We start from the raw sequence: 11,642 nt of genomic DNA on the forward strand, positions 1-11,642 counted from the left end.
ACTAGCAAGGACTCGGGTTACATGCTTACGATGAGGATTGTATTCATCGTGTTATTATGCAACACTATATATGCATGGGTGCATTATCAGAGGATGGGCCTCTGGGCCCAGACATGCACAGACATCTGATACATAGGAGCAAGACATGCTTTACAGTTTGTTCTCTTTGTTGTTGTTTTGTGTCTCTTTGTTGTTGTTTTGTGTCTCTTTGTTGTTGTTTTGTGTCTCTTTGTTGGTTTGTGTCTCTTTGTTGGTTTGTGTCTCTTTGTTGTTTTGTGTCTCTTTGTTGTTGTTTTGTGTCTCTTTGTTGTTGTTTTGTGTCTCTTTGTTGGTTTGTGTCTCTTTGTTGTTTTGTGTCTCTTTGTTGTTGGTTTGTGACTCTTTGTTGTTGTTGTTTTGTGTCTCTTTGTTGTTGTTTTGTGTCTCTTTGTTGTTGTTTTGTGTCTCTTTGTTGTTGGTTTGTGACTCTTTGTTGTTGTTGTTTTGTGTCTCTTTGTTGTTGTTTTGTGTCTCTTTGTTGTTGGTTTGTGACTCTTTGTTGTTGTTGTTTTGTGTCTCTTTGTTGTTGGTTTGTGTCTCTTTGCGTGACGTTTTGGAGATGAAGACCTTGGGGGGGGGACTTTGGACCCCTGGGCCTGTGCTTGGTAGGCCCTGTTTAGTAATGCATGTGACCACATTTCTTTCACTTTGTTTTCATTTAAACTTTAAGACATAGTGGCACATCGAGTCCACACACACACACACACACACACGCACGCACACACACACACACACACACACACAGCTGAGCCTGGGTCGCTGCTCTTCAGCGCAGCAGGCAGATCTGCGTTGGCATCTTGGTATTTTCTGGCCATCTGTCCGGTTCTCTTGTATAACTGATCCCTCTGGGCTGCGACTCCTAACCCCTACAACGGGTCACTTGTGAGAGGAAAAGGACTCAGGGCATCAATTCGTTTTTTTGCATCATAATTTAAATTCTTGGCTTTGCAGCTCAGGCAAATCCCAAACAAATAATCTGGCGGTGTGGATGTTCCTGCCATCATTGGCTGGATGGTAAGAAATCAGAATAGTTCTATCGCCACATAAACGCCGGTACTGCAGGATCACAGCACTTCAGGGAACAAACCCAAGAACTGTGTTTTTCTTCTGATCCTAAACCTCCTGAGAAAAAAGCTACAAAACATCAGCATCACGTTTCACAATCGGTCCTGTCTCAAGTCAAATATACCATTTAAGAGCATTTAAAACGAGTACAAAGAGACTCTGAATTAATACAAAAACACCAAAACATTTACAAAGTGACACAAAACAAACAATAAAGAACAAAAAGAGTGAAAGAAGTCGTGTGAAGTGCTGCTGAGTTTGTGTTACTCTTACTTGTGTTCATCTCTAACTGAGATAGTTTCTCACCAATCTTTGAGGCAAACTGCTCCTGAACTCTGAGAAAACGAGTGAAGATTCACTTTTGACATTTTCGTTGTTGTCAAATGCACCACACCCACACACACACACACACACACACACACACACACACACACACACACACACACACACACACACACACACACACACACACTGCACCAGCGGCAGCTACGAAAAACAAAGTGTCAAAGCTGCTGCTACACGTCATTTAAACACAGAAGTTGGGACGGGCAGCTGCATTCAAGGACACCTGTGGGACACTTCACACACAAAATAACAGCCCACGCAGGGATTTGGTGCAGTGTTTGGGTCTCACGTAATCTGCATGTTGATGTTCCGCCCACAGGAAGAGTAAAAGCTGTAATTATTTTACAATTCTTACCACTGACAAGAGTTTTTCTTTTTTAAATGTGCCGTTCAAAACGACCAGAACCCCAACGAGTACGAAGTTAAACACAGAAAAAGAGCAGCAGACAGTCGGAGGGTGGTGATATTTCTGATGCCTCCATGAGAGGAGCAGTGTGTGTGTGTGTGTGTGTGTGTGTGTGTGTGTGTGTGTGTGTGTGTGTGTGTGTGTGTGTGTGTGCGTGTGCTACGTGTCACCTCTGTCTGCAGTTATTCCTGTCCACAATGCTTCACCATGTGACAAACCTACACTGAGTCTATTTCCAGTTCTTCTTATCAACTCTGTCACACTTATGCACCAACAACACTGGCAGTAGAACCTTCCTGTGAAAAAGAGTTAACCGCACTGTAAACACTTCCATGTCATTATTAGACGCTCAGAGAAAATGATCCGAGAAGTGCGATGACGTGGTATGAAGACGGAAAACAAAAAACACAGGCGTGGGTCAAACAAACACACGGCTTTCAACCAGAAGACCAGTGTTCACGTCCCAAAGTGTTCCGACTCATTAGAAAGGTCACGTGTTTTCAGCACTGATGTTACTTTATTTACGTGACGTCCTTTTTTAAGCCCAACCGCGATGCTTTTCCTGAACCCAAGTAGTTTTTTCGCCTAAACCGACGCAAATGTTTCCGTTTAAAATGTGCAAAGTTAACCACATGTTCATTGCCACCAAAGTGGAGCTTCATAGTTTGGGCTAGAAAGCGACGCCAAGGCGATGGGAACGTGTTGGTACAAGAAGCAAACTACAAAAGACCAGAAATCAAATACAAATACAAATAATGCAGCTCTTTTAATTAGAATGCGTATCATATTCTTCGCTTATTTTTCAATGCGATGTTACAGAACACGCCTGTGATAAAGGTTATTTTCTTGTATATGTAGACACAGCAGCTGGCAGAAGATGACTCAGCACTAAAACAGTAGAATAATCACAGAAAAGCTGAATTTAAAACAGGAACGGATTCCTATCGTGACTTTGAAAGCGAAAACGTTTTCACGGATCCACAGAAACGTTTTAAAGGTGCTAAATTCCAAATGCAGAGCATTAATACAGCAGCAAACAACTATTAGCTGTGTAACATATAGTGGAGCAAGATCCACCGGTCCCTCCTCAGGTAAACACTGTTTGCCCTGTTTGCACTGTCACAAATCAGTTGACATATTGCGAAACAACCCTTCACTCAAATGCCAAGGAGACAAACAAGCATTGGTGTTTGGAGAAGTGACGGGGGCCGCTTTAAACGAGTTCAGCCACATTCAGGGACCCCGTTAGCCCGAGTGTGCTGAGAACGCAACAGAATATCTCTGACACAAGTGCGAAGACGTGAAGCACGAGGTTGTGAAGCATTTATTTGGGGAATCGGATGACGTGACGCTTGAGGACCGTCGTGTCTGAGAGCACTTCAAACTGCTCGCTGGAATGTGCAGAACATCACGTACTGGTGATGAAAACACAACGAAGCTCTTTTATATCCACCGTCCGGTCGCTCGAGTGGTTTGGTTTGTGTCGGACAGCTCGAGAGGCAATATAGAGCAGAACAGGAAGACCGCTGTTTACAAATGATCAGTCGCGTGACTTCACCTGAACATGGCTTTCACACTGAGATGACATCACATACATGGTTTTTAATGAGTACGAAGGGGAGACTCCCAAGTGCTATTTGGCTTCCTTTTATATTTTATAATATCTATAAACAAAACAAAAACAGAAGACATATCAAACAGACTTAAACCAAAGTAGACTCAGAGACATGAACCGAAACGCAGGGATTCTTCTGGGAGTCGTGAAAAGGCCACTTCGGATGATGGAGCCTCGCGCTGCACAGAAGAGTGTGTACGTTCGGTATCATGAGTGTGTCCTGAACAACTGATGTGATAACAGCACAACAGAACGAGGTGAACTCTCTGCAGAACACCGTGTGTGTGACTGTGAGGTCGATGCTGATAGTTCTGTCTGGCTCTTCAGAGATTAAACCAGCAGCCTGTTCAGAGGCGATGCTGGCAGCTGAGCGTAGGTCTGCGCCGCCCTCTGGTGGGGGAAACGCAACAATACAAGACTTCAGTACATTTACTCCAGGACTTGCACTGTTGTACTTGTACTTGGTTATTTCCATTTTCTTGCCGTTTTACGAGTCAACATATTGTTCCTTTTACTCCACAACACATTTGAAAGCTGTAATTATCCGTTGCATTAAAGACGGAGAAGAGTTTAAACAGAAAACATGTGAACATCACTCCTCTGGTTGTATAGAAGTCTATGAGAGAATGACTCTACTTCTCTCTTGATTTATTACCTCAGTAAACATTGTAAACATGAGTTCATGTCTCAATCTCTAGTTTCAAGTCTTCTTCAACACAGCATGATGTTCATTTAGTACATTATGGTCGTAGTGGCAGATGTTAATGAAATAAAAGAGTCGACAAGAGATGAGATCTTATACACTTGAGCGGTTTATTTGCAAAGAAGGCTAAAGCTGTGGTGTCCATCGTCTCTTCATGTAACCTTCTTTGTGATTGTGTGTGTGTGTGTGTGTGTGTGTGTGTGTGTGTGTGTGTGTGTGTGTGTGTGTGTGTGCGTGCACCTTTTGGCTCAGCTAGATACGACCTAATATGGTGAGATACGTGGCTGTGATGTCGGCTCAACTAAATGTTATCGAAAATGTTGCTAATTTCTGGGAAGAGGGCTCGTTGGCCCGCGGAGGAATGTTGGCGTGACGTGGAGCCTTGAGATCCGGAGAGATGCGTGTTGTTTGTGAGTGTGTTTGTGAGACATGTGACTACAACATACAATGATACTAAATGACGTATTTGACTCGACCAGATGGTCCATTTAGAGTCAAATGGACCATACAGCAGGGTGTGCTTTAGGGCGGGGCTGGCTGTGATTGACAGGTCTCTGTCTGAGCCGTATGGCGTCACTCCTCCACCGTCCAGAGGGTCCCTTCTGTTCACTGGTTGCAAAAAAACAAGATGGCGACGGCCAAAATGCTGCTTCTTATACAGTCTATGGTATACATACATTGGTGATGATAATTTTAGGGGAGTGGCTTTGGAGGAGCCCTGAGGAGACAGGCCTGCCAGTGTTGCAGACTTGGCAACTTTATATCTAGATTCAGCAACTTTTGGAGCAATAGTGCTGCTCGCTCCTTTTACTGGAAGAGTTGACAGCACTGGTCTGAGTTGTTAGGTTGGATAATTGTTCAAACATAGCGTACTCTTGCTAGTTTACCGACCCTGCCTTTAAAGGCAGTGTGCTGTAATACAACAGTATTTACAGTGTGCACTATGTGAACTCAATCAACTGAAACACATTTTAGACCCAGAGCTCCACCACAATGCACAGGCCACAGACGTGGTAATAATCAGAACTCATCATAGTTTATACTGTATTTAAATAGTGCTAAACTCTCAACATGTTATTTATGTACAACATACTCACACTGACCTGGAGCTTTACATTCACTTCTCCTGGTTCAACTGTGTTCAAGTGTTCAGTAAATAAAACCAGCTCAACGTTCACTAATGCATCAACACATCTGTAATAATAATCCTGTCATGCAAAGAAGCACTCTGCATGATGAGTAGTACTTATCGTACTTGAAGTATGTTTTACTTGTAGTCATGAAGTATTTATATTTATACACATTTGTCAATTTATAGATGAAATGGTGATACTGTGTGTGTATATATATATATATATATATATATATATATATATATATATATATTCATGGTTACCGCAGTGGGTCATTTTGCACGATGCAGACACCAGAATGAATTATAACTTATTTAATTTACTACTAATCCATTGATTTAGTGCCGACTCATCGCCGCGGCTCTATTTATCATCATTAGTGACACAGAACAAACTTCCGGAGCAAAGACTTGAAACACACGTTTCTTTTGAAATTACCTTTTTTATTCAAGTTGCCGAAACCAAATGTTGACATCTGAGCCCGATGCACTCTCCAGTCCCACGAAACACGACAAAATATACATGTAAAAAAACAAACTACAACTAAAGCTAACGTCTGAAGCAGTTACCTGAAACCACGACGAGACACTTGAAACACGGCCTGGTACTTTCAAAGACTGTGAAAAAGAGGGAATTCAAAACAATATTCAACAACTTACGGTGGGGATTCATCTACTGCTCTACCGAGCACAACCCAGTAAAAAAACCTGAGCAACGGAACTCAGACGGTGGCCTGAAACCACCTTTTATTAACAATATTTTACCCAAATAAAAACAAAAGAAAATGGCGTCTCTTTGTCCAAAACAAGTCGTCTTTCTGTCTTTGAGTCAAGACATACGATGGGGATGAGCAGTGACGTGGTGCAGCGTGTTGTGAATGTTAGGAGGACGGTGTTGACAGTCTGAAGATGTTTGAGCGTACAGCCCCCCCCCCCGGATCAGCGTTAGACACCAGGAAGTGGTGGAGGACTAGCCCACCCGGAGGGGCGGAGCTACGAGGACGACGCCGTCTCCTCGGACAAACAGCATGGGGATGTTTCTCTTGGTCGACTGTTGAAGGAGATGAACGTCATTCACAACATATGATAGAACAGAACTTTAACAGACACAGAATGCATGAATATTATTAGTTATAGTTCACAATCTGATATCAAGACTTTGGTCTGAAGCTGTTTTCACAACAACATAAATAGATATTAGAGATGAATTATGACTTTAACGCTCATAATACATCATGAAACGACTAATGACAAGATTTGTTTTATCCATAAAAATATAATCTTTTATTTCCGAATGATGTGAATTGTGTTTTTATGAAGAAAACAAACACTATAGATGAGTTAAACAAAGTAAAATAATAACATTTAGATTGTTTGATGGTTTACAGACTTCAGAGCGGTTTGTGAGAGTCTGGATCCTCGAGGACCAGCTGCTATAATCACAACAGAGGGATCTGTATCCGTCAACATGGATCATCAATGAGCAACAGTTAGTATCGCCGGCTAAACACGTGATCATGGATCTCTAGAAGTTACACTTGTTATATTTGCTCCCTTCTTTTCTTCTGTGCTGATCTGATCTGTGATCAGAACCGTGACTTCTATGATCCGTGGCACCACTACTACTGTAACTGCGTCACAATAAGCATTTAAAATGCTTCTTTGGAAGGTGAATCACGGCCCCACAGCAGCAGTTGTTCAGTAAACAGAGAGGAGGAACCATGTGGTACCTTGTACAGTTCTTCGTACGTCTCCTCGTCGATCTCCACCGTCGTCACCGTCTCCTCCACGTCACCGAGGATCATGTTCAGGTGCTGATCGTAAGCCTGGGACAAACACACCACCGCACATGTGAACTGGGAGAAAAGCACAGAAGAGACTGCAAAGCAAGAGCAGAAAAAACAGTCCGACTCCCGCTGCTGTAAGTGGTGCGTCTTACATGCAGGCGGCCGCGGAGCTCCCGGTCGTTCCTCATCTTGACGTAGATCCTCTCGTCTAGACTGAGTCTGATCAGGTCGAGTGGCTCCTCCACCGTGTTGGTAGTCGGTTGCTGCAGCACACGAGAGAGGACGTCAGACATGTGACGGAGACAGATTTCAAGAGACAAAAAGAAGCTAATTTAGCGGGCTGCTGCTTCTATTAGTTAGTTGCGATCTTTGGAAAAAGCCAAAAGGTTGTTTAACAGCACTCACGGCTGATTAAAAGGTTTTTACAGAATGTTCAGACCATTCTAATGAGGGATGTCTGAGACATAAATACATTTTATTGTTCAGCAGACCATTCTAATTCATCCACGGGGTTAGAACAGTCATCAAGTTCTACTTGTAAACTGAACACATTTTGGCTCACCTTGCATTAGAGGGTTTAATATTTTAGTGAATGACACGTGAGACAGATTTAATCACCAAGTCTCTTGTAGAAACACTTAACTTGAACTAATACTGCTGTAAAACAACTATTTAGAGAAAGTAAATCAGACCCAACTAAACGTTAACTAATGCAAAAAGGACACAAAAAGATAAGAACCGTGGTGAAGAGTTAATTAGATAGAAGTGTTGTATTTTCTACATTTTATATTTGAGCATTTAACGTCATATCCGGTTAAAATAATCCATTAAAACATTTGAAAGAAGTCAGACTCCTGTAACCAGTTTATCCAACAAACTAAACCATACAAATACAAGTTATTAGCTTTGAGCTATCGTGTATTTAGCCGGTTTAAGCTCTTGACTGGTCAACAAAACAGCATCAAACACGTGTAGTCATTTTTGACGGTAGCATTAAATGCTAATTTAGTTAGCTTTGCAGACCGCTGCGCGCTGTTTACGGAGCAAAAACAAACACAAGAGACACGATAACCTCCCTAAAAACAAGCTCTCGACTCAAACGTTGCCCCGGGCTTCTTCTGGGACCGTGAAATAAACGCTGTGTAGGAGATTAACGGTACAAATATGACGAGGCTGCACCAACCTGCTCTACTTCGTCCGCCATTGTTTTTGAGTCTGCGTCGTGTAGTTTGACCGGTACGTAAGTTGCCAGGTCCGTTAAAGCAAAACACGCGCTTTCAGATAGCAGCCGAGGGGACTCCTTCAGTCTACAGATCCAGCAATGAGTTAATACTACGGGAGACACGCCTCAGTGTTACATGGGAACCAACAACATTCATCAGAGGAGGCGTGACAAAGCTCCACCCCTCGACTGACTCGCTTGAGACGAAGCAGGAAACAGTTTGTCTTTCTCCCGCACTAAAGAGACACACGCAGCCTGAAAACAGACGATCAGATTCCTCTGAGTGAGTTCAGCTCCAGGAGAGAAAAGAGGAAAACTACAACACTGCTGCTTCAACCTGCTGACGCTCCACACACTGAATGTGAGTTTGACTAAAAACAGTGAAGTTAGTAGAGGAGGGAGGGGAGCCATGACTGATGTCCTTTCTGTGTTTTCAGCTTCACTCACAGACTAAATGGCTTCCAGATCAGAGGAGGATCTCTGCTGTCTGGTCTGTCGTGAAGTCTTTAGAGATCCTGTTGTTCTGTCATGTAGCCACAGCTTCTGTAAAGACTGTCTGAAGAGCTGGTGGAGAGAGAAACCAACTCAGGAGTGTCCAGTTTGTAAGAGAAGATCTTCTAGGAATCAACCACCTTGTAACCTGGTGTTGAAGAACCTGTGTGAGTCCTTCTTACTGGAGAGAGATCAGAGAGCTTCAGAGCCTCTCTGCAGTCTGCACTCTGAGAAACTCAAACTCTTCTGTCTGGACCATCAGCAGCCAGTGTGTCTCGTCTGCAGCGTTTCAGAGAAACACAGCGACCACAGATTCAGACCCATCGATGAAGCTGCAGAGGATCTCAAAGAGGAGATCCAGAAATCCCTGAAGCCCTTAAAGGAGAAGTTAAAGGTTTATGAAGAAGTTAAAGTGAAGTCTGATCAAACAGCACAACACATGAAGGTCCAGGCCCGACGCACAGAGAGGCAGATTAAGGATCAGTTTAAGAAGCTTCACCAGTTTCTAGAGGAGGAAGAGGAGGCCAGGATGGCTGCACTGAGGGAGGAAGAGGAGCAGAAGAGTCAGATGATGAAGGAGAAGATGGAGGCTCTGAGCAGAGAGATAGCAGCTCTTTCAGACACAGTCAGAGCCACAGAGGACGAGCTGAGAGCTGAAGACGTCTCATTCCTCAACAACTACAAGGCTGCAGTGGAAAGAGTCCAGCAGCGCCCCCTGCTGGAGGATCCACAGCTGCTCTCAGGAGCTCTGATAGACGAGGCCAAACACCTGGGCAACCTGGCCTTCAACATCTGGAACAAGATGAAGGACATGGTCTCCTACACTCCTGTGATTCTGGACCCAAACACTGCTCATCCAGAACTCATCCTGTCTGAAGATCTGACCAGTGTGAGACGAGGAGAGAAACAGCAGCTTCCTGATAATCCAGAGAGGTTTGATGAATACTTGTCTGTTCTGGGCTCTGAGGGATTTAACTCAGGGACTCACAGCTGGGATGTCGAGGTAGGAGACAGTACAGTCTGGAGACTGGGTGTGATAGCAGAGTCTGTCCAGAGGAAGGGACGCATACTGTCTGGATTATGGAGAATATGGTTCTATAATGGTAAATACTCAGCACAGTCACCATCAGCTCTCACTGATCTCAAAGTGCAGAAGAAGCTCCAGAGGATCAGAGTGAATCTGGACTGGAACAGAGGAAAGCTGTCGTTCTCTGATCCTGATACTAACACACACATACACACCTTCACACACACTTTCACTGAGAGGATGTTTCCAATCATTCACACTAAAGATGAAGTGAATATCTTACCAATGAAGGTGTGTGTGACAGTGGAACAGAGCAGTTAGAGATAAAGATCATAAATATATTCATGGTGTTGATGTTTTAAAGCCTTAAAGCTTCACCTGTCCTCCTGATGTCTCATTCTTCTCAATATATCTTTATTATTTCAGTTATTGTTGTATTATTGTTGTTCTTTAGTTTGACAATCAGCTGTTTGTTTCTGTTCTCTACCTTTTCATATATAAATATATCACTTAGTTGCTCACGTTGTGCTTTGTTCAGCCGTTCTCGACCGCCGAGACCAGAGGCTTCATGTTGTCGTCTTGTTTTCACGATGTTCGTCCGCTCCGTTCTCATCCATGTGATGTATCAGGAACGTCTGGAGGGAACTTCTTCACCTCTCACACAAACATCCACTTGGACTCAAGGATGAACTGATTATAACGTGAGGTCAAAAGTCACTTTGACGTCACAGAACAATCAAGAATTCATCTAATTATTCATTATAATTCCACACAAATGATGAAGTGGTGACGTTGTGAACAGACATGTTTGTGAACTGTAACGTGAGCGGTTGGTGGAGGAATACAGCCGTGAGTCGGTCGTTCTAGTTCTTGTTGTGGATACTGTGTCGTTTTAAACTTGAGTTTCTTTGATTGTTGTTGTGTGTGTGTGTGGAGTCATGACGACCAGCGAGCACTTTGTGGAAGCTGATGGATCCAAATGACGAATAAAGAATCAATTCATCATCAACTGAAGGTTTGAGCTTCAATCATTGTTCAGAGGTTCAATTACATGAAATGTTCACAATTTACACGATATATAAATAAACTAATTTAAACGGCACAGGTCGGGAGCGAGCGAAGGACTTTGAAAGTTAGCGGAAAGATTAACGTGAGACAACATCCGGTTTCTTCAGAGGAACATCCGGTTTTCAGAATAAGATGCCAACAAAGTATGAATTATATTCACGTTAAGTATGAAACATGCTGCCTGCATCTCGTGAACCAAATGTTATTGCACTTTTGTTCATACAGCAGGACTTTTAAAATAAAAGTGCGCAATACACTACTTTTGAATTCATTCTTGAACTTTGCCATAACAATGCGATTAAGCACGATTAATCGCAAAATATCCATGCGATTAATCGCAATTAAATATTTTAATCGTTGCCCAGCACTAATATATATATATATATATATTAAAACTCTCAATATCACATTTAGCACCTTTAGAACATGTTTGAATCTGATGCAAACTGTGTACAATCAATAAATAAAGTCATATTTTGACATTGTTGTCGAATCGTTCAGTGTTGAACGACAACGATGGAACTGGTGTTTAGGAGAAAGGACACCTGAGATTACACTGGCCAGGTGTTAATGGTTGTAACCATGGAAACACGTCAGCAGGTGTCTCTGATTGTTAAAACAGGTTAATAAAATAAAATCCAACCAAACATAATAAAGAAAGAACCAACCCCAGAATAACTGAATAATGCTGATGATGAGTCTGTAAAATAAGTGTCTGAGTCTATTAAACCAATGAAACAT

At 42.7% G+C, this 11,642-nt stretch overlaps 2 protein-coding genes across 2 annotated transcripts; one reads left to right on the top strand and one right to left on the bottom strand.

Annotated features, from left to right (window-relative positions):
* Positions 1–5,734: 5,734 nt before the first annotated feature.
* Positions 5,735–8,395, bottom strand: lsm3 (LSM3 homolog, U6 small nuclear RNA and mRNA degradation associated). The gene is made up of 4 exons (XM_079297240.1): positions 8,276–8,395; positions 7,245–7,355; positions 7,036–7,131; positions 5,735–6,356 (listed from the first exon to the last, which is right to left on the bottom strand). Exons 1-4 carry the CDS (start codon positions 8,294–8,296, stop codon positions 6,276–6,278), a joined length of 309 nt encoding a protein of 102 aa, XP_079153366.1. The 5' UTR covers positions 8,297–8,395; the 3' UTR covers positions 5,735–6,275.
* A 151-nt stretch (positions 8,396–8,546) lies between these two features.
* Positions 8,547–10,846, top strand: LOC306775201 (E3 ubiquitin-protein ligase TRIM39-like). The gene is made up of 2 exons (XM_079265507.1): positions 8,547–8,675; positions 8,752–10,846. The coding sequence occupies exon 2, from the start codon at positions 8,769–8,771 to the stop codon at positions 10,152–10,154; it is 1,386 nt and encodes a 461-aa protein (XP_079121633.1). The 5' UTR covers positions 8,547–8,675; positions 8,752–8,768; the 3' UTR covers positions 10,155–10,846.
* Positions 10,847–11,642: the final 796 nt, after the last annotated feature.

The sequence above is a fragment of the Melanostigma gelatinosum genome (assembly GCF_949748355.1).
Source record: "Melanostigma gelatinosum genome assembly, chromosome: 3".
Lineage (NCBI taxonomy): Eukaryota > Metazoa > Chordata > Actinopteri > Perciformes > Zoarcidae > Melanostigma > Melanostigma gelatinosum.

Coding starts and splice junctions, on each gene's coding strand:
- LOC306775201 (XM_079265507.1), top strand. CDS start 8,769: ATGGCTTCCAGATCAGAGGAGGATCTCTGCTGTCTGGTCTGTCGTGAA.
- lsm3 (XM_079297240.1), bottom strand. CDS start 8,296: ATGGCGGACGAAGTAGAGCAG. Junction 7,356..8,275: donor TGGCGGACGAAGTAGAGCAG/GTTGGTGCAGCC, acceptor CGTGTGCTGCAG/CAACCGACTACCAACACGGT. Junction 6,357..7,035: donor CGTACGAAGAACTGTACAAG/GTACCACATGGT, acceptor CTCCTTCAACAG/TCGACCAAGAGAAACATCCC.